Here is a 23,921-nt window from a genome sequence, read left to right as displayed (position 1 = left end):
CAATCTCTAAACATTCACTCTCCTCTAAAACGCTCCTATTTCAATAAAACCATCAGCTTTGGAATATGAAAGTGAGAAATTTGGACGGTATCTGCTCCCTGCATGTTCCTGTAGTCAAATAACTTCAGCAAACGAGCGCCTTCGAAGCCTCACATATGGGACCGCCGTATATAACTGTAGATAGATGCAATGAAGCGTACATCATATGTGGACTCCTGATGCAAACTAGTGCCAGTGCTGGAGAGTGATCAGATGGCTCAACGGAACTAATAACGTCAAAGCACTTGGCAAGAATCTGCAGAGCACCAAATACACACAAAGGCGTCTCTTGTGAGACTTCTTCATCTGATTGCTTTGTTGGCATTCATGAATAAATCAGATGCAACAGGAGAATATTCTGAAGCAGATTGCTCTGTAGTGGAATTTTTACCCGCTGGAGTCTCACACTGCTCTTAAGAGTGGTTTGATGACAGGCAGAGTAATGGGGACTCCGCTAATACCCCAGACAGGGGGGCTCAGAACAAACCTGTCGACTGCAGGAGTCATTTTTGGACACTCGCCGGACGTCTGCAGTTTTGACACCGGCCCTAATGAGCCCCAGGACCATCAATCGCGAGCCTCACATCACCATGGTAACGGATATAAGCTGCACGGGAGGGTGATACGGACACGGAGAGAGCTGTGAATTTACAACTTAATCTTTTGTTCAACACGTTATGCAAACGTTAGACGCGTTAGTGCACCACGTTTTCCATTTTAAACGGATTTCCAGAGCAGTGACATGAAGGGGAAAAAAAACTACCGCAACCTACTTCTATAAGCTCATTAGAGGCATCTAATTGGGATATGGGTCCAGAGAGGCAATTAAACAGCAATGACTGCACTATTATGATGCTCCACCACACATGAGCTGGTCTTAGATGAACAAGGAAAACAGAGCTTTATGGGGAATTCCAGTACTTTTCTGGAACTTAGAGAGCTTTAACTACCTACTCTACTATCATTATTATGGCTGCTTGTTACCACTTTCAAGATTAAAACCTCATTAACTAAATGTTTAGTTAAAACAGTTATTTAGGTATACAAAGACGAGAACTTAAACAGGTTTCACTCTGAATGCTGGAAGTAAAGCTTCATAAATAAGATACTGAGATCCGTGGATTTAACTACATTCAAATAAAACCATAAATGAATGAGTGACAAGAGTTTTCCTTTGTTTTTTAGGTCTTGAAATTCACCACATATTTATTCCTAAAATGGTGATGTAATTTCAGACCCGTGCAGAGTGGGAGCAACAATTTATGGGCTTCAATTGAAAGTTTAAGAACATTGTGCTTTGGAAAAAAGCTTTAAATCACAAAAAGAACTAGACTGAATCCAATAATGGCTTTACTAAAGCTGACAGAAGGCCTGATGAGGTGCAAAGGAAGTCAGTTAACCCTTTTGAACTGGAGCTTTGGCTCCATTGTTGACATGCTTTCGACAACCATAACTCTTCGTGTCGCCCCGATCAACATAAATCAGCTGATTTTGTCAAAAGTGGCTGTGTTTCATTATGCAACACTTTGTGTTAGTAATGTGTTGCATAACATGTTAGAATCAGCTGATTTACTTTGATCACCTAAAATGGTTAAAGATTTACAATACATCAACGTGTGTTATGTTCGTGTTGAAGACCCACTCCAGTGTTTTTAACATGTTCCTGCAGCCTTTTCTCGTAATGGAAGACATGTCTAAAAAAATGAAGAATAAAAAAGTGTGAGTATTTCTTTATTCAAATTATGTTGGATCATGAGCAGATGAAAACCCGCAGTTAGAAAAAGCTTGGGTTTGTGACGCATCAGTTGACATGGGCGAGCCAGAGTCTCCTTTCTCCGCTACAACTCTGAAGATTCCACGTGCAAACAAATAGATCCATTAATGTCTTCATTTTCCCAGTTTAAGCAGCCATCTGGCTCAAAACTATGCTGCTTGATAGCGCTAATATTGATTGCTGTTTTTTTTTTTTTTTTTTTTCTTGCTATGCTAATGTTAGCTTGGGCTTTTGAGATGCTATAAACTAGCGCTGGGCTGGGAAAACTACATGGGGCCATAAACCACTAAACTATTTAATCTGGCCCACCAAACTGGAATAAATTACGTTGATAATCCTTATTTTCTTTATTTTCTCTATATTATTTTCTATTGCACACTATGAATACTTTGACCTTTGTCTAGGTGTAGGAAGTTATTCTGCATTTATGTGATGTTGGAAGATTTGTCATTTTTGTGTGTTTTCAGAGTCGGACAGTCATTTTGCGTTTGCGTTTTTCCCTGAAGAACATCAAACCATTGGTGCAATTGACACTAAAATGAAAACTAAAGTCCCAGTTTTAAAAATAAAACCACCAAAATGTTCTGTTTTACAATGTATATAGTCATTATTAATCTAAAATAAACCATGTTTTCATCCAGATTGGATGTTATTTCTTTCTCTAATTAGGTGGATTACCAAATCAGTCCACGCATCTGCTCCTGGTCCAGGACTTTTGTGGCCCACAAGTCAAAAAGTTAACCCACCCCTGAGGCAGCAGGAGAGAGTATAAAAAAATAAATGGTGGGAAATTAGTGCAGCTATCTTCCCCACCAACACCTCTATCATAAACCAGAATCAAATGTCTAATAAGCTACTGCTAATATATCTTAAACAAAAACAGAAATCGACTCAGACTTTTTGATTTTGGCTAAAAACTGCATAATCCTAAGTAAAAAACCACTAGGAATGATTTTACCATTGAAAAATATAGTAAAGGGTTAATAATACATTTAATTTTCATAAACCCCATCTGCATGAAACAGCCTTTTCATGATTATTTGTCTGGAGTGATAGCATGTAAGAACAAAAGGCGTGGCTCCAGCAGAGTGCCATGAGGAACTCCCTTTTCTTACTTTATAGCAGCTCAGTTATGCTGTGCTGTTTTCTAAAATCAACTTTACATAATCAACTTTAGTTTTCACTCACAAAATACTAAAAACTTCGACGAGAACAGAAAGTTCTGACATCGTTGAAGTCTGCATTGTTACCACACTAATGAGCAAACAGAGAGAGATTTACGAGAGCAGATTAAAAAAAATATGCAGCAAAATAAAGATTACAGAGATTTGCTTTAGTGAAATTGGCCATTAGCTTAAAAGATACAGCTTTAAATATTCTGGATCAGCGGATTTCTTGATGTCTAAAACATGAGAGCTTCACGCACCTTGGAGACTGCGGCTGGATTAAAGCTCCATAAATATTTTGTCACAGAAGTTCTCTTCTGAGCAGGCACTGAAGGAGTCACCATCACTAGTTTGAAAAGTGCTCATTAAAACCAGCCGCCTTTGAAATGCTCGGCATGAATGTAGATCTACGACATTCTATAGGGATGCCTTTACTTTCCTCTCATTACCTAATCTTGAGGTTAAAAAAAAAAAAAAGAACTAGTTTTTGTTTGAAAGAAAAATATTGTTTTTAGTGCTATTCATGGCCAGGTTTAAAGAAAAGTTTCCCCAAAACCTTTAAAATTATTTTATATCAAAACAGAAGCTGTGATTCATTCAATCAAAGTTTGATGATAAAGCCAGTAGGGACTTTTTGTGTTAAGCTTTTAATCATAACATTTATAGTAAAGGATTTTGAGGGTTAAAGATGAAGCTATTTAGTTAAATCTGACGTGGTGGGTTTATTTTGGTAACATTTTTACAGCGGTTTCTTTATTAAACCCAAAGGAATTGAGGAGGGTCAGAAATAGTTCAAGATGGACTCATTGAAAACAGAAAGTTAAAAAAAAGAATTCATGGAAAAAAAAGCAGGAAGTTATGAAGCGTTTTGATAAATGACAGGAAGCAGCTGAAGGGAAAAGAAAATAAATAGTTTACATCTTGTTATGCATATTTTGGTTAACACACAATAAAACAAGCAAAATGCTGCGATTTTGAGTAAAAATTATTCAAAGTCATTCATATAAATTAAAATGATAAAACAGTTTGGTGGACACATTTTTTATTTTATTAGTTGCTCACGATGGTAAGGATATTTCAGGTGAGGCTCCGGCTCACTTGCCTCCTCTGACTGCTTCTCCATGCTGAGACATGTTTCAATAATCTGAACCAAACACAAATTTCTGCCCGCAGATTTAGAATCAAAACCATCTAACTGGACAGAAAACCGCCCATTCTGGCAACACTGGTGAAATAAAGTAGATATAATCTATGAAGTAGATTCCCCCGCCTTCCTTCCACTTAATTTGGGAGGGACCCACAACTGAACTGATTCCCTCCATCTCTCTCTTTTTTCTTCACACACCTGTCCTGCACCTTTTCAGTCGACAGGCGTGCATGCAGCTTCAAGGAGCGCCAATTCGCTGGTTTCAGGCCGTTACAAACACTGTGATATAACATGAAAAAAAACAGTGGTGCAGATTTTCTTTTTCTTGAACCGGCACCCCCTTTGAATTGGTGCCCCAGGCAGCCGCCCGTACTGCCCGTATCTAAAATCCTTTAATCTTCCAAAAAATCTGCTTTATAATCTGGGTAATTCTGGTTGTGCTTAGTGACATCAACCTGATTTTCTGAGGAATATAGAACACCAAAATCCGTCAAAGTGTTAGCTCAACTTGTGGTGCATATTCTCTTCAACTGTTGAATACATTTTGAGATGGTTTACTTTTTTTTACTTAACTACATACACAGTTACTTTTTAAAATGAAGAACTTTTACATCTTCTTTAACTAAAGAGCCACATCAGCGGGGTAGAAGAACCACATGTGGCTCTGGAGCCACAGGTTGCAGGCCCCTGGACTAGGCTGGGTCAAATTCCCAATTCCCCAGCGTAAGGTACTTCATTTCTGTTTCCATAGCACGCAAAAACACCTCCAGAGCCAGATCTGAGGAAGAACAGGTGGTGTTGGTAAAGGTGGGACCGAGCAACACGACAGCTGTGCGACCCTGCAGTAACATATGGTACTTGTGACGAGGTTTTGTAGTAAATTTAATGTGAACAGATTTTACTGACAGTCATTGATCACATTTTTCTAGTCAAGTTATGGCCTTTGAGTCGTGTGTGGGGTTTCTTTTTGTGTGCATGTAGGAGCAGACCGTTCTGCCGGTTACTGATGGGAATCAGATGATTGAGGCCAGTCGATGGTTTGTGGGGATGAGCTGTCACAGTTAAAAAGACTTGTGGAAGAGGCTGATTGCCGCTTCGTTTTGCATCGTCTTCAACACTAGAAAAGCTATTTGATATCTAATTAGGCACTTATAAATAACTGTAAATTGTTTAGTAAATAAACTTCTGAAGTACTTTAAACTCAAAGTCTGTTCTCATGTTTTTATGACGTTTGTCTTACAGCCTATTCCAAGCCATGCGTTAGGTTAACTGACAGGACTATTCACAGGTACAGTTTGAACAGCAGGGCGTTTGTGGTTTGTCATTTCCATTCCTGTGCCCTTGTGCTAGCTGTGCCACATGATCTGCTTGTCACCAGTTTGTTCTGAGCAAGAGGCACAGCCGTGGATTCCCAACAAGCTGATGTTCTTGTTTCTGTCTTCTCAGGTCTGTCCACCTGTCAGCCTCACTGCTGACGACACACCCTTACACTCTCCGTCAGAAAAAAAACATCCCGACTAGAAACTGCTGCTTCAAGAATTTAGGAAGTGTTTGGATTATCACGATCCAGAGTACAAGTAAGAACTTCTCTGTGTTAAGCTATTGAGCTTGTGCTATTAAGATATTCTCTGTAAGCTTATGCTAACATGCAGCCACATGTCTGCGTTGGAATTAGCTACCCTGTGTGTCACGTTTTAACATCGCACCAGTCACACCCCTATAGTCTCATAGTGGACTACAGTGGTCTCCTTAATTGCAGGAGACACATTCTAAATAAAACCCACAAGAAGTAAAATCCGCAAAATACTCAGCTTTTTTGTTATTCACTAAAAACTTGATACACTTTTTAGACATTTACATTTTCCGATTTTGTTCACTTGTTTAAAGTCTCTCAAAGTTCAAACCTTCATAGATAAATGTCTGGCACTTCAGTCACACTGATCAAAGATTTATGCAAATTTGACAAACTGTACACATTCTGTATAGGAGACAGCACAGAGAAAATTGATTGACAATGTGCTGAAAAAAAAAAACTTGCAGAATTGCACCTAAAAGAAAACACAAAACCTCTTTGATTTACAGTTTATTAATCTTGTCTTATGGTGCTTCCGTCTGAAGAGGCCTAGTTTTTGGAATTTTCAATGTTCTTCTGCTAACATAACAGACTTTTTAAATTTCTCTTTGTTTTGTGTTGAAACGGGACGTTTTATGTGGAGAATGGGACGTATCTAACACTGTTTATTTTCCTCTTTGGCCCTTCTGCGCATGACAGACGACACATGACGTAAGGCGGCGAATGGGCTTCTGGGTATGTGAATTGAAAGGGCAGAATAAGGTGGTGGTCCTGCAAATGTGTCTCTGAGCTCCTTCTTTTACATATGAAACTCTGCATTAACAACACCTAACCCTGTTAAATCAGCTTTACTGATAATTTGATTTTGAGTTGCCAAAAGGTTCAGAATTTCTTTGTTTTTGACACCGATTTGGAAATAAAGCTTCACAAAATGCTCCACGTCTTTCATCTTCAAGCAGAGATAACCTTGGCACTTTTCTAGTAACAACTTTTATTCTTGTAAATGTATGAATAAATGTATTTATTATAGTTAAAATGTTTAAAAATATTATAAAATAAAATAAAAGAATAAGATAAAATATGTATATAAATAGTTATAACACAAAAAAAACACAGTAATAAAAAGCAGAAATAAAATGAGTCATAAAAACATTTATGAAATCTAAAGTAATACATTTACGACATGGAAATGTACAAGAAAAAAGTAATACATTTAGTCTATGACTTCTGAAGTCATAAGTATGCAACTTTATTCTCGTAATTATTTAACAGCTACGACTTTTTTCTCATAAATTTATGGGATTTGAAGTCATAATAAATGTATTTATTTATTTTTGACTGTAAACTGGTCCTTGGTCGTAGTTCTGGGAAATATCTATCAATAAGATTTTTTTTATTATTATTTTGGGATCTATAACTTTTTTCTCATTTTGCAATTAGTAAAACTTTGCTGTTAATTTTTCCCAAATGTGATGTACTTGTTTCTGAACAGACAGTAGGCAGAAAATAGTCTATCATGATTAAAAATACAATTCAAACTTCTGCATGTGTGCAGAACACAGTTTTACTCCAGGAGGCACAGAAACTTTTTTCAATCAGGCCCCAGAAGTCCTCAGAAAACGTGTAGCAAACTTCAGGGTATCGGTGGCCATCCGTCTGTTTCTGTTTGCATTCACTTTAAAAAAAGCGGCTTGTGGTGGACACCTACAGTGCTCCCGACATTAAAGAACATACTTGAACGGAGTGCTGGTGTCAAATGTTCAGACAGGAAGAATACCACCCACCGGTTCGACACCCCTCTGGTACTTTTCCAAGAGTCCTACAAGAGTTTGCTTCAATTTTGAGACCTTAAAGCAGAAACCTCGACACTTGGGGATAAATAAACAAATGTACCAGAAGACATGGAGGGTGTAAACCCAGAAACAGCAGAACTTTTATATAACTTATTTTTTTTAGAAGAGTGCCATTCAGGCATACTTGACTGTTTTGATTGCAACGGAAGAACAAAATAAAAACCATACTTAAATGGAAAAGAGAAACAACAACAATTTGAGGCCTACTTCCCCATCATGAAAGTCAAGACACACAATTGTTTGAGCTTTATTTCTGAGTGCTGCAGATTCTGATTGTGAAAAGTTAAAAGGAATTTCTTACAAAATGATTTCTCCAGCCTAATCTGTTTTCAATAGCTGCAGTCCGTTGGTGCGTCTTGGCCACGGACGTTCGTGTCTGTGAAGTCGATACACTGGTACATAATCTCACTGAGCTTATTCCTAGAATGCCCATATATGGCAAAAGCTCCAAGTCAGTTCATGTGATCCGTCCTCAGACATCACAGAGTAAAAGAATTGGAAGGGTCAGTCCAGTCGGCCTGTGGATTTTTCTAGATTCCCAGAACTGCGGAGAGTTGCTCAGCCACTCGTGATGCCGGTCTTTTATCTCACTCCTGTTGGGTTAATGTTTAGTGTGGGGGCTGTAGGAGGACAGAACCATTAGTAGGAAGTGGTTGGAGGAAATAAGAGGTAGTGGGAGTGATGGGGGGAGGGGGGGCTGTGGCTTTTAAGAAACCATTTTATAAACACAGACAGTCACTGGAATAACACGGGGCATGTTGATGTAGTAGAGGGGAAAAAAGAAATGACAGCAATGCGCTATTTCTTTATGAAGGGTATGTGTGATGGGTGAGGCATGAAGCGGTTATTCAGTCTGACCAGACAAGGAGATAATGTTCACACCTCAGCACAGAGAAGAGGAATGGATCCATTATGTTGCTGGTTGGCTTGTGAAGAGACAAATGAAGTGCATCAAGATGAGTATTTCGGCAGACCAGTGGCTGTCAAGTCATGTAAAATAAATCAAATCAGGGAGTCCGAGACGGAGAGGTCCGTCACAGGGGTAACGGCTGTGTTAGGAAGTGCAAATGAGTCAAGGCAGAGGCTGGAAACTCGGTGGGTGAGCTCGGTAGAGTCCTCCCAGCTTGCTCATGTGTGATCTCACTGAGGGAGTGACCACAAACCAGCTGCTGTACTTTCATTTGTGCCTTTGTGTTGGCCAGAAATGAAAGTGTGGCTTGTAGCTTCAAACCCACACAGTTCTGTACAGTCATCTGCAGCTCAACAACGTGTCCCCAGTGAGCGCGATGACAGGCAACACCGCGCACAACTCCGACCGTCCGGGAAGTGAGACAAGCTCGAGTTTCCCTGATTACAAAACCAGCTAAAAGCATGCTGCTGGGGACGGATCCCAAAATGAAAAATAAACGAAAAAATGTCAATCAGTTTCCGTTACAGCAAAAATGTAAAAACTTGTAACACAGAGACATTTATGACATTAATATCTGAGCCATTTAGACACACTTTAGAAATCTGACAACCAAACAAAACACTGGTTTCAGTTCATTTTATTAGGTTTCTTGTAGAGTTTGTGCGTATCAGTCTCAAAATACATATTTAGATGTTTTTGTATAAATTATTGGGCATAAATGTTTAAGAAAGTGGGAAAATGTCAAGTTTTCACCAGATATTTTTCACAATAAATTCAGAACAATGAAGAATACAGAAGAATGAATGAAAAAAGTGTTTCAGTGGGATCAGTCTAGGAATAATCCTGAAAAATCAATAAAATAGTAGCTACATTTTAAAAAACTTTGAAAAAAATAAATGCTGACACTATATGAATTATAAGGTCGTTGGGAACGGATTAAATAAGAAAAAATATATATACAGTATATTTGGTATACTTGGTTTGATTTCTTGTTGTTTTTGTTGCTTGTTTCTTTCTTGTTCTTGTTTTCACTTGTTTTCTTGTGTTGCTTTTTGCCAGCTAGTTGACATTATTGTTAAAATACGAAGAAATAGATTTGGTTGAAAAGCTTGATTTAGTTAAAAGGGGCAGAGACAATAATAATTCGTCTTTCTGTCCCCTTTCATTTTCACCGAGGACAAGAGTATCACAAAAGTTTTTGTTGTGCACTATGAAAATGAAATAAATAAACTAAATAAAATAAAAATAAATAACAATCTAAGTTCAAACTGGCTCGTTAGACAAAACTGATGACCTAGCATTCTAGCAGCATTTAAACACATCATTGGAGAGATGAAAACAGTCTTACATCAGATTTGTGCGTAAATGCGGTCTTGTATGTGTGCAACAGGCGATTCATGCATACTTTTTGAACATTTGTGTGTGTGTGTTTAGTTTTGAAATCCTCCATGACAACTTTTTAATTGAAAAAAAAACCTTCCCAGTCATGTTTTAGATAGTTTTATGAAGTTTCTGACCAAAATCCTGCACCTGAAAGTCTTAAAAAGCTACTTTTCATGTTGATTTGAAGCCTCTGTTTCCAAAATCTCCTCTGAGGGGGCGTGGCTTTTGGAGCTGAGCGGAGCAGCCCCGTCCGTTAAAATCTCAAAAAATGGGATTTTCATCGGAGGGAGACTTTAAGCTGCTGTAATTTAATGTTGTACATGTGTAGATTTGTTATGTATTTTTTGTATTTTATAATTTTTGTACAACTGCAAGTACCGTACATAAAGTTGCACACAAAATGTATTGTAAGAGTTATAAATTAAGAATTACGCACACACAAATCGAGTGATACTATAATTTTCTCCATAAACATAATTGGTGTAACCAGCAACAAAAATGGTGAGCTATATTGGAGTTATCCAGCCGTTTAGTTTTGAGACAGATGTCACAAAGACATGGTATAAACACCAAATAGATTTTTTGTCAGAGTGGGTGTTTTGGATAAAAAAGCATCTAAAAAAAATATACTGGTAATTTGTAATGATTGCAAGGGGTCTCTTACCTTTGCTGCTCCAATTTGGTCTTTCCGAAATTTCTCCAAAGGCGTGATCAGGACATCATCTGCATTCTGAATCTGCAACAAAAACGAAAGGAAAGCAGAGATGTCAGCCTGACTGAAAGATTTTATCCAAGTTATTGTAACTCCACATGATGGCCTTGGAAAGACAAAAATCACGCACAAAAAAGGAGAGAAATAACTAATGCGTTCAGCAAAATGTGTCACACATGGAATTATGACAGATTCTTCCACCTCCAGTCAAATGAAGATGCATGGACTATAATGAACAGTGTGTTACTGTGAGGGATAAAGAGGGCTACAATAGAGAAAGATAAAGCTCCTGGCAGACGGAGGTCCTGCTGTAAGAAATAGGAGGTTTTTCAGAAGCCGTGAAACACGAGTTCTGTCAAATCTCGCAGAAATATGACACAGCTCTGCAGATGAAGCACCTTTACAGGTGAAGCTTTCGATGCATCTTATTTTAAACTGGTTTCGACATGTTGGTGACCCCTCCAGTGTCATGACTCACCCACTTTTGTTTTAAATTCCAGACACAAACCAATATGATAAGATATACTGTCACAATTAGAGTCAATGCTCAATCTTTACAGGTGAGTGGTTCAAAAAGGTGCCATTAATGCGCTTCTGAATTTCCACTGGATGGACTTTCTTCTGTGGGGATCAGATGACATCAGGCCGGTAGAGCCGCTTGAGGGAGACTTTGTCGCCAATGACACGACTCTCCGCCTGATTTAAAGGGTGCTTCATGTGCGGTCAGTTTGCGCGATAAAGAATGGGTCTGGCAGTAACACATCTGTGTTACATTTATCTACACGTAATAACTCAGTGGTGTAGGTTGAAAAGACCGATCTGATCCCCATTAAAACAAACCCCTTATATATATTTTTTTTTAAATCCAACTCCAATCATTTTTTTATCTATTTTCATGTAAGTGTTCCCAGTTGTCTTTTAATTATTATTGTTTCTTAGACAAAATAAAAAAAAAAAAAACGTGGTGGATGAACCACTCTCCAATAATTACTAAGTTAGTATTTTTTGCATACTTTTTCATTATTAAAACATACACAATTAAAAAAAACATATATTTAATGGGTGAACATAGGTGTATTTTGTTTATTTACTTGGATTTTTTTTTGTTTCACTGCAGGTGATGATCATTACTAGTCAAGACGAATGGGGCAAACCACTGCGGAGATTCCATTCTTCCATTACGGACATTTTTTTGTTTGGTTTAAAGGGATTTGTTTTGTTTATGTTGGAGATTTCAATTATGTGGTAGATTTTTTTATTCATTGCTTTCTCTTTTTTTTTACTTTTGGAAAAATTGGTTAAAACATTTGCATGTTAGCTCCCCTTTGTGTGCGATGTGGACTTGTCCATACCGATAAAGCTTCCCCAGAGTGTTAACCAATGGTGGGTTCTTTGGATCAGTTCAGTCCCCTTTGCTTTACATTTGTTAGGTAAATTTTCTTTTTCCTGGGCCCAAATTATTATTTTGTGGACAAATAATCCATGTCCATTATATAAAAAAAAGGAATAAAACAACTTTTGAACAAAACCTAATTTTTCCTGCTGACTGATACTGGACCTTCACAGTCACAAAATGCTACTGCGTGACGATCTACATACAAGGGTTTCAGCAAATTCAGCGGGTGGCCGTGCAGCGGCATTTGTATTTAAGAGGCAGCAGTATAAAGAAATACTCCATTTTAATCTCAATTTTCTTTACATATGTCCTCCATCATGATAAAATGCTACAAAACATTTCAAAAACACAAAAAATCCCACAATTTTCATTGGAGTGGGTCTTTAAAGCATTGATCAGAAACATTTTTGTGTCCAAAAATAACCCTTTCCAACGAACACAGGGAGCCACTTCAAAAGGAAGCGAAATCTCTCCTAGCGTACATCATGAACTGGTTGCTTGATCAGGCCGCATGGACGGGACTTGAAAGCAGATATTGTAGATCCGCATTTCAGTTAAAATAGCGCTCATCAATCAAGCTGTGGTTTGTTGTCTATTTTTTCCCATTTGAATTATTAAATACAATTCCAAATATATGAAATTTATTGATTTATTGTTTTGCTATGACAAAGCAAAAATAAATCAAAACCACCCTGACCACTCCCAGATCGATAAATATCAATGATTTTCATTTAAAAGTGACAACAAGTACATTAGCCATTCAGTGAACACTTGGTTCTTGAGGATGTAAATTGGAAGGTGAGCCAAAGTGTTATTGCCAGACCTCTGGGAGCATCTTGGAAATGTCAAGGACAAGCCATGATCTGGCAGTGGGGAGTTGGGGGATGTGCTGTGCCTGTAGAAGACTGAATTGTGGCAGCTTCAGCTGGAACCTGGGACTTAAGGGCTCTACTGCATCGTGCGAGAGAGCAGCTTCGGGGTAAACTGTTTGGAAAGATGATACTTTCTTGGACTAAGATTGTTTTATTAGCAGCTCCATGTGGCTGACATAACTGTGATGATAATACTATAGTTAAAAGTATTTTTTGCTCTTGCTGTGCTATGGTATAAATTATTTTTTAAAAAGGCTTTAAAACAGGGATTTAAGTGTGCTTACTGGATCTCTTCAATCTTTTAACAGATGTGTGTTTTTGTGTTTGCTTAAAATGTCACCTCTGCAGTAACTAAATTATTATTTTTCTTCTGTGTAACAGATGTTCCATGGTCTTGTTGCAGTAACTAATATCTCTTTTTTTTTGTCTTCTGACGTGTTTCTGCAACACATCCTCATTCCTAAGTCGCCACATTTTGATGAATATCTAAGGACCCCTCAAAAAATGTTGTTTTGGGTTTCCCTAACTTTTTCTTTTTTATGTGCAGGCTGTTACAGTTAAATCATGACTCCTCAACCTCCAGGCTTCAAACTGGTACTAGGGGGTACATGGACCGCACCGGCACCCTAACTCTAACTGCGTACCGGACAAGGACTGGTACCCTAACCCTAACCTTAGCCCGGTACCATGCGTGGATAAGTACTGGTATTGGATGCGGTACCGGACGCGGACTGGGCTATGGTTAGTGTACTGGCACCATACACGGACAGGGCTAGGGTACTTAAATCCAAAATTTAACCCGGTACCGAGTTAAGGTTAGCGTACCGATCCGTGTCCAGTACTGGACGCAAAACGGTACCAGTATCAGACACGGTACCGGTTCCAAACATGGTAACAGATGTGAGTCAGCCAAGGTTTAAGGTTCTGGACACAGACCAGTCAAGAATTAGGGTATCGTTATCGGGTGTGGAATGTTACCAGTTCCGGACGCGGTACCAGAAGCGGACTGGGCAAGGGTTGGGGTACTGGATGAGGATCCGTATCGGAATTAGACACAGTATCGGTTCTGGAAGCGGTACCAGATGCGGGCTGGGCTAGGGTTAGGGTACTAGTACCAGACATGTCCTGAGGTTCCGACAGGTTGCTCTGTTAGATAGAGTACCAAACATGGACACCGATGCGATCCGAGCCCTGACCTTGGTCTGTGTCTGTTACTGCATCCAACCAAACAACCGGATATCTGTCTATAGCCCGTCTCATGTCCAGTACCGGTTTGCGGCCCGGAGGTTGGGAAGCCTTAATTTAATTGGAACAGCCAGCACATCACAAACCATCAAGTTGGGGACACCCAAAATGTCAATTTTTGACACAGAGAGCTCCTTAACTATGTGTTATTATATCAGTCCCTCCAGGATTTTGTGATGCGATAGCAATTGTTAATGCAAAATCAAGCAAATTCGTTGCACACCCTGCAACTATACACTTTCACCGCAACTCTAACCAATCCACTGTGGCAACAGTCATGGGTGATGAACGTGATTTTTTGAGGTGTGAAACCCTTAACACTTCAAAACTCCAAAACATGTTTAAATTGATTCTGTAACTAACAGGAAATCACTGTGTGTGTGTGTTTTAAACAAATTCTTTTGCTGTATTTTAAAACATCTGTTCATAACAAAGCAGAGATATGCGGGTAATTAAAAGACAAAAACTTATAGTAGTCCCAATGGGAAATCTAAATGGATGCATTTCTTTGAATAAATGTGTAGGGATGTAAGCATTTGCCTACTAAAGGAGTTCTAACTGGAAGAAACTTGTCCTAAAATGATAATTTTGTCAACCTTGAACTCTAAAATTACATTTATGGTGGAGGAAAGTGGGTCAATGGCGCGTTCAAGGCCATCTCAAAATCCCTGTTGTCCAAATAGAACAGAATGAGTTGTATTTTTGTTCATTTTATGACATTTACTTTCATCCATGACTGCACATCCTTCAGGCACATTTGGATAGAAGCATAGTTGCTCAATTTTTTCTATGGCAGATGGATTTTTATACTTTCCAAAAACGGACCTTAGTGACAGTAAAAAGTAAAAAAGGGTGGGACTAAACTAGAGCCCTGTGGCATTCTACAGTTTAGTGGTGTTGAAGCTAATGAGAACTATTCAACCACACAATTTAACAAAATGTACATTACCCTTCAAAAATGAACTCTTCACGTCCTAAAGGACAGAACATTAAGTAAACTTCAGGATAACTCTATTCGGACAGAACTGTCTCCAAACTTTCTGCTCATTTCTTTATTCTACTCCATCTATCCTTCTATTCCACACTCCCATATTGTCAATTCACAATCACTCATAATTATCCTTACTGCTTTGGGCTGATATGAATTTATCTTCCTTTCAGCAGGCCAATTAGTAATTATCTCATTTAAATGTCCCCATTGTTTTTCTCTCTGTCCTTCGGGCTGTGTGGTACAGACTTCCTTCCTGGATCAACTCCAAAAACATTCACCAACCATCATCTGCTCCATGTCCACCGCCAGTGTCCAGACTTCAGGGTCTTTTTCCTTCTTATCTGCCGTTATGTCGGTTCTAACTACCACAGACTGCTGCACAGCGTCAACATTTTACTATGGCTTTTCAAATCAATTATGCCTGGATTAATACATAACTATTTAAGTACAGCAATAAACTATTACTGAATTAATTAACTCAAATATGAAGAGTTTGGCTTATTCAACTTGGAATTAGAGTTGCTGTATTTTGCCACCAGCTTCGTTTGATAATTTGAGGGTTAGTGTCACTTTCTGATTGGCTTTGCATCATTGACTGTATAAGAGAACTGGACTGAGTGAGTGTGAGGTCACCAAAGAAAATGTCTTATATCCAGCTCCATTACAATGAAGCCAAGTCAGTTGCAATTTTTCAAATGTACGGATGTCGCCATGTTGGAGCCAGACGACAGTCAGTAGTCTGAGTCAATGTTTCTATGGCAACTGCTGTTGCCAATCAGGAGAGAGCGTGTTTGAAGTACACATCTCACCATTGAAAGCAGGCTCAGGAGAATCAAATGTTCAAGGTGGGGCCAGCGGGCACCACATGTTTTTACCGAGGCATCTGACTGACCAGTTTATACCTGAATAACTTGAATATTTTGAACTAAAGAAAAAATGATAATGAAAAAAATAGGATTAGCAAACATGTTTAAAAGATGGCCTCTTTATGTCAAGTGACACATCAAGCTTTTTCCAGTTGCAATCTTGTAATAAAATACATCAATTACAATATTTTGAGTGTCATCCACCATTTCATGTAGTCTCCTTTGTGTTGAGTGAAGAAACTTTCTTTCTTTTTTTTTTTTTTTTCTTTTTTTTGTTTTTGTTCTCCTGGCATGGATATCATGCATTTGATCATCAGGTCCAAGCAGCTCATTGATTGGGTGACACTAAAAGGCTGGTGATTGGTTGATTTGTTGAGAAGCAAAGAATTGTACTTGTAACTTGGGTTTTGTCTGTGTATTATCAATGTAGTAAGGGATGATGGAAGGGATTTCTCTAAAGTTCTATCTATCACATGACATTTTACACACAGACTATTTTTTCCCCACAACTATGAAACAGTTTGCAAACACACATTTCTTATTGCAGGTACAAAATCTTTCTCAAATCTCTTAGTCCAAGTATAAAACTTTTTTACAGAAAAATACATTTGACAGAAATACCTTGGCAACAAATCTAACTTCATATCGCAAACACTTACTCAACATGCAAGGGCAAGTAATGTTGAAGTAGAGGAGATGCATCTGAAGACTAGAGTGTGGCATAAGGGCACCGTAGAATAGCGTTAGCTGTACGTCATAGGTGAGTGCAACTTAGATTAGCCTATGAAATACTGTACAATACATTTGTCGCACATAAAACAATCATGCATTCCATTTCCACATTAATCATGAGAACTACAAGACTTGCTTGCTCTGGTCTCTAGATATGCCTTGAACTGGCCCCTCCTCTCTACAACCCTCCACAGACCTGGACAACCCAAAAGCCTGCACCCACACAGGTCAATCCCCAGGTGGAAATTGCAGGCCACCTGCATATCCCACGCAGGTCTGCCCATTTATCTGTGAGTGGAAAATGGGTTTCTAATGGCTAGTGTGGCATGGGGCACCATGCGACAGCGTCACCCATATGTCATAAGCTGACTTTGACTATGAAATGGTGCAAATTGGATTAGCGATGATAAATTCACCGAATGGAAACAAATCAATTTAGAAAAAAACTTGCATTTATCGGAAAAAGGTTTTTACATTTAGTGGAGGTGGCTTTTGGGGAGTATAGAAATTGACATATTTGGCAAAACTACAATGGAAACACTTTTTCAAATTAAATGAACCACATGACCAACAACCACAATCAGCTTAATTAGTGCCTTGGACACTAATTATGATATAATGGAAAGATTGCAAAATTTTTTTTTTTTACATTTCCAGAATTTTGATAAAATTTTGCACATATGTGTGATGGAAACGCAGCTATTGATGCATTCAACTTGCGTAATAAGGCTTACAAATACTATCTGATACACTTACAACAATCGTTTGTTCCTATTTTAACGAGACACACCTCCACTTTGAACCAGCCGCTCCGTGGGCCCGAACAACCCATGCATTCGAGTCAACCGCATATAGATGAGTATATTTTAAGTACTTGTTTTACATTAGATGACCCAGCAAAACAATACAAAAATAAAATAAATAAATAAATCTCAACAATAATTCAACGAGAAATACAAGATTTTGTTTTACCGCTTAAAATAGCAAGTTGTAAAAAAACAGAGGGTCTGTTTTAATTAGAGTGTACATTAGAATACAGTGCTTGACCTTAAACTTAAATTGACATTGCCTTGTAACTACTCCAAACCTGTGGTCTGGTTCATCATTAAAAAAGGAGCACAGGAAAGAAGCACTTCTGGAAGATGTATTGGGCCAATTTGCCTACGAGTGACACTCCAGCATTAGAGGAGCAGAGGACATTTGATGCTCATCAAATCTAGATATTATAATCCCTTAGTTTGGGTTATCTGCTGTGTCAACAGAAAGACATGTGATACTTTGCCATTATGTTAATGTCATATCCTGTCTTATCTCCTATGCTTTCAGCTTAATTGAGCGAAGTATTATTATGCCTTAAATGTAGATTTCTAATACCATTAGCCTTTTCCATTTTGTGTTAAATGGGCAGGACAATTAAATATGAAGCACTCTAGGCTTTTGAGATTATAGTGTCAGTGAATAATATCGAGGGTTTCTGCTGGGGGTTTGACTTGAATTATTTCTGAAAGTTTCAGACTGAACATCCACTTTGAAAACAGAGGATACAATCATAAATTTAAAACACTTATCAGATAGATATGAATGCATTATATAGGTGAAAGAGGAATTAGCATATCAAGAATTTTAACACCCAGATGCCAGATTATTAATATCTAATATCTATGATACATTTATTTATATCTGAAAACGGCCAACTTGTTTAATACTCAATGGATTACTTTGGCGCTGGCATTGTGCCGAATGCCCTCAGCAACAGCCTCTCTCAACAGGATTAAATCCATACGAGCGAGCACAGTGTGATGCTTGAAAGGATGCAGTAGCACTAAGCAATTTCATTACTAGATAGGGGGAGGAATGTCAATGCGCTGCATTTGCCTTGCTCCTGCTTTTCCCAGTCCAAATATCAGACGGATCAGAAGCGTATCTCTGGGGTTAATTTGCAATCAGAGATCAGAATGCCAAAAGGGCCAAATCAAACAGTGGAAAGTGCATGAGCTGAAATCAACATTCCTCCATCTAGCTATAAAGACACCCTTAAGGTAATAATAACAGAGCCATTTCATTTGTTAGGTTAATATATAATCAATTTTCCTGTGTTTGCGGTCCAAATGACTCCAAGTGCACATTCGGTGAATTGTGTCCCATTTGTGGAATGTGTCTGTGTATTTCTGTTCCTACATGCCGGTGGTTTTAATAACTGGAGCATTAAACAGCCGATCGCTGTGTCTCATAACGCGCAAGACTTTAACTGGGTAGTAAATTATTTTTATGGGATTTATTTTTTCTTGATAGCATCTCTGCAATGAAAAGCCAGCGTAAGACACCTAAAGCCTGGTATCTTTGTGGCAAATCAACTGATTTCTTTTTTTCATGCATGAAACATGCTCATACCAGTAAGGCCTTTTTTTTCTGGTTGGAGGCGTCATAGAAGGTTGCTGGGTTACGGTGCTCGACTATCACTGGAGAAAAAAAAAAAGAAAAAACACATTCCTGCCTGTTGTTTTGCCCTCTCGTGCACATTCCAAACAAACATGTCTCCAGGCAGACAAAATAAGTCCAGTAATAAAGCACCTGGACTCTGAGAAGCTTCCTATTTTTATTTTTTTTTTACCAGTCTGGGCTTGCCAGATCTGACAATTTCGTGAGGGTGTCTGCCAGAATCAGGTTTTCCAAATTGTGATTTATTTGTGCTACATACATGACTGCCTTATTTCAGCTTCTTGCCAATATATGCATGATGAATTAGACTACCATGCAAGAATAAATCATATCACACAGGAAGAATGGGATGAAAATTGACTTCTTGAGTATTCAGACTCATTTGCAGTTTGCATCCAAAGATAATATAAGAAGACAGGGATGACATCCATCGACATTAGAATGAAAAATAGTAAATTAAAACCGTTGACTGTATTGGAGAACTGGTCAAAGTTGACCCCCCCCCCTAACGTTCCAAACAGGAAGTACCTGCTGGCTTCAAGAAGCCAAAATCCCATAAACATCTATTGAGAAATAAACAGCTGTTACTCTGTCACTGTATTTGTTGGATAAATCTTTCTTGGTCTGATACCATTCTTTTTTAACATGTTCTTTCTGATACTATTTCTTTTCATAATACTTTTTTCTGTAGTACAAATTACCTATCAATGTATGGCCTATTTTCAAACTTATGTCATTTATAATATGTACCCAACTACAATGTGCATTGAGACAAGAGTCAGATATAAGTCCATACATCATTCAGCTTTTATTACTTTAAAACTAGAAATTGTTTGTGACACGCTTTATGTTCACTGTGTTAGTGTATTAACAACACTCTTAATTTCCTTGTTGGCAAATGTCCGACCGTATTAGGCAGATGTTAGCTGCTTTGGTGCACCAAAACACCAAACCTTGTTGTCAGCTCATAAAAAAATAGACATTTTAACAGAGTGCTGTGTACCTCTCAAAATAGATTTGTGTACATGTAAAAAATGTCTGCAATCTCATCAAATAATTGAACTGTGTACTTGGGCCAGAAAAACTATATCCGATTATAACAAATGTTTACATAAACCACACATCGGATAAGAGAAAATCTTTTTGATTGGGGTAAAAATATTGGAAATGATTGTAGAAGAAGAATTAGCTCAGCTCTATAGTAAACAAAAGTGGCTGTTGCTAGCATATAGCGAGATGATCTTCTGGGCGTACTTGTATTACTATCTTTCTAAGCGACAATGACTTTCTAAAAATGTGCAGAGAGTGAAGACATTTCTTTCTTGGCCAAACGGACATTGTGTGATTGTTCAGGTGTGGACTTCCAACAAGTTCACTCCTGATTGGTGAATTTGGCTGCAATAGAAACAATGACTCAGACCAAGTCGGAGCAATCGCTGCTAACTGACGTTGTCTGGCTCCAATATGGCAGTGTCATATCATAGACTGTAGAAAACAATGGAAATCCAGGCCTCTCCTCTCTAGTGATTCAAATAGAAACTACTTGCTGGTTTCAAGACGTCAAAATCTCATAGACTTCCATTGAGAACTAGACAGTTATTACTCATTCATTTCATTTGTCATTAATCATTCTTGCTTCTTCTTAACATCTTCTTTCTAAGCCTAATTTTTAAAAGATATTTTTTCTTTATCGCAAGTTATTAACTGACCAATCAGATGCCTCAGTTATAGTCCACTAGCCCCACCTCGGACGTTTGATTGACGGATTCTCGCGAGACACTTTCAGTGGGGGGGGGTGTGGACTTTGAACAAGCTCTCTCATTATTGGTGACTGTAGTTCCTCTAAAAACATGATTCAGACCGACTCGGACCAATCTTACAGGTTACAAAATGGCGGCAGACGAACAGGAAGCCATCGTGATGGGCTTTGGACCTAAAATCGCGAGGGCTTGAGATAAGACATTTTCTATGGGTGACACCTGAAATGTCCAGTAAAATAAAACACATCAATGGTTTGCATTGTGAAAAAATGGAAACTGCATTGTCTTAATTTTGTTAGAGCCAGAATTACATGATGTCACACTCATTTAGTCCAGTTTTCATATACAGTCAATGATCAAAACACAACTTTGGCTCAGATCATATATAATTTTTGCAGTTGGCTCTCAACATTGAATTGGTAAATTGGTTTCTTGATGATACAATTATTTTTTCTAACACATAAAAATGTGTATTTGGCATCTTATTTTACACATTTACGTCAGTTTTCCTGCCGTGTTTTAAACAATCATCCAACACTTGCGTCTGAAACACAGCTGTTATTATTGTACATTTGTGTCAATTTATGAAGTGTGAAATCCAGCAGCAAGATCCTGTCAAGAGCAGCTGAGAAATGTTAAGTGTTGCTGGAACACCTTTAGAGTGCGAATGAAGCAGCACTTTTTTTTTCATAAAATACAAGTTAAGAGGCAGAAGTCTGAATCCTCGTGTTTCAAAATGTTTGTAAAAAAAATCAGTTGCATCAAATGAAAATATCAGTCACACCAATAACCACAGTAGGAACCAAAAGGAATTAGGCCCGCTCATTAGAGAAGATGTAAGCAAAGTCCCCAAAGACTACACCAACGCGTTAAGATGTTTCTCCTGATCATCATGGCAGAATAAACAGTCCTGTTTCATGCTGATGCTGGGATCTGACATTTATTAAAAGAGGGAGATGCTTAAGCTGTGTGCTGCTCCACAGTTTATATTGCATAGAGGTGTGTGTGTGTAAAGAAGGAGGGATCTCATTCCAGAGCTAAATCTTTATCTGCTGCAGAACTGTCACCCGTAGCAAGCCGAAAACTTGTCCTCCTCTAACTTTTATGAGCGATGAAATGAAAACAAACCTTCTGCAGGCGGAGTCACACAACAGAGTGAGTAGATGTGACATATTTGCCCTTCACATTCTGTCAGCGAGGAAGCTGTTAAATAAGGATGAGAAAAAGCTGCTGGAACAGAGACAGCGGATCTCCCCTGTGATGTGTACCTTATTATGTATTAATGTTTTCCCAAAGACACATAATGAAGGCTTGTCCTCACACAAACTTAGCCCACAAAAAATTAACACCACTAAATTAGCGAAAACATCGACTCTTGCAGCATTTGTGTAGTAGAACAAGTTGTCAGCATTTTGATTGTGTTGTTTTGTCTGCAAACACACACAGGCCATCTATTCTGAAATGTGTGTAGTATCAGAGCTCAGTTTTGAACAGAAACCATAAGATTAGGCTTTTTAGAATAGATAGAAACTAGAAAAAAATGAAATTTCTGCAAAAATGAATGTTTTAATGCTGACAGCTGGGCTGGACACGGAAGACTTAAATGCTTTGGTATAATTAATGCTGCGCTCACACCAAACACAATTCATGTGGCAAACTCACATCCTTCGTCTTTGTCTTGACATGCAGCGTTTTAGCTTTTGTCTAGAAATGTGCTCATAAATATGACATTCCTGCTGCGTGTGGGAGGAGCTACTGTTAAAAGTTTTCAGCCTCTTTGCTACATGAAAGCATTGACCGTTTTGTCTTCTTTACAATGTAAGGAGGACACGGATGATGTTGAGAGATTTTAGAAGTCGGAGGAGAGTAAAAAAAAAACAAGAATAAAATTGGAGGAACTTTGTAATATTGTCTTGATGCAAATAAAAAAATATATCATCAAGTTTGGGAGGAGAACAATCAGATTCTCCTCCTTGTTGGTTTTGGACTCCAGATTTTGGATAAATGTAAATGTAATGTATGAAAATCAAATTTAATTTGATTTTATCTTCTGTTTACATCATCAATGTGTCATGCTGCATCCACACTGGCCATGTGTGGTGCGTTCAAGAACGTAGTGTACGCGGTTTTATGAACGAGCATCCAGCTGGTGGTGTTCACACCAGACTGGGGAGCTTTTTCTTTTGTGTTTTATGTGGTTATTAGACTTAAAAAATGCTTAGCAAAGTTCAATCTTGAGCGTTCTAGATGTGAAAGCTCCAAATTCTGGTCTACTGGAGTTTGCATTGGCTTTTTATTGAAAGTGGCCACTTAAAACTGAATCGACGCAGCCGGTGTGTATGCACTTTCACTGGCCAAAGCTGGCAACCTGATTGGTTAATGAGACATAATTTTTGCCAAAGTTTCAGTTTTTGAAATTGCTCAGGCATCAGAATTTTTGCCATGGCGCATTGTTGTGATACCCAAAATGTGCAGCCACCAGCCTCAAATCACTCACACTCAAATCATATCGCAGGACCTCTGACTGTGTCTTTACATTGACTTAACATTGAAAATAGCCACTCTTGCCACACAAATTGTGTTCAGGGTGAATACAACTTGAGATGAGTGAAATAATGGTTCAAATTATCAAACAACAAAAAAATTTGAAAAACGTTTGCTGAAAAATACCAGCAAAAACAATTATAAACAGAGCTAAAAATCTAACACAAGTGATAGAACATAGAATCAGCTGCAGTCACTGTAATATTTTTTTAAATAAGCCCATTAAAGATGAGCTAAATGTACAAAACAACACTAAACATGTCTAATCGTTATATATAAAAATGTATAAATAACAAAAATGCAAAACTAAAAATGAAGTTCCTTTTTATTTATTTTTTTTACAGAAAACACTACTGTTTAAGAATTTTAAATTAATATACAAAAATCCCAATACATTTGTATAAGATGGTTTAAGTAAAAGAGCCCAGTTTATGTAGAAATATAAATATTAGAGCAAGTTTTATAGCCGAGAGTGTGCTGCAGTTTAGTTATTGGCTCTCAAAGAGTTTCTAATTCTGG

At 38.1% G+C, this 23,921-nt stretch overlaps 1 protein-coding gene across 4 annotated transcripts in view; it reads right to left on the bottom strand.

The window, feature by feature from the left end:
* The window catches only part of LOC112149074 (rho GTPase-activating protein 42), a 110,993-nt gene that overhangs the window by 31,317 nt on the left and 55,755 nt on the right, over window positions 1–23,921 (bottom strand). For all 4 annotated transcript variants that reach the window (XM_024276527.2, XM_024276526.2, XM_024276528.2 and 1 more), the window contains exon 4: window positions 10,510–10,581. In XM_024276527.2, coding sequence (XP_024132295.1) covers window positions 10,510–10,581 — 72 coding nt within the window. The remainder of the gene's footprint in view (window positions 1–10,509; window positions 10,582–23,921) is intronic.

The sequence above is a fragment of the Oryzias melastigma genome, linkage group LG13, assembly GCF_002922805.2.
Source record: "Oryzias melastigma strain HK-1 linkage group LG13, ASM292280v2, whole genome shotgun sequence".
NCBI lineage: Eukaryota > Metazoa > Chordata > Actinopteri > Beloniformes > Adrianichthyidae > Oryzias > Oryzias melastigma.
The sequence above is the reverse complement of the archived record's forward strand: the minus strand, read 5'-3'. Positions and strand labels throughout refer to the sequence as shown.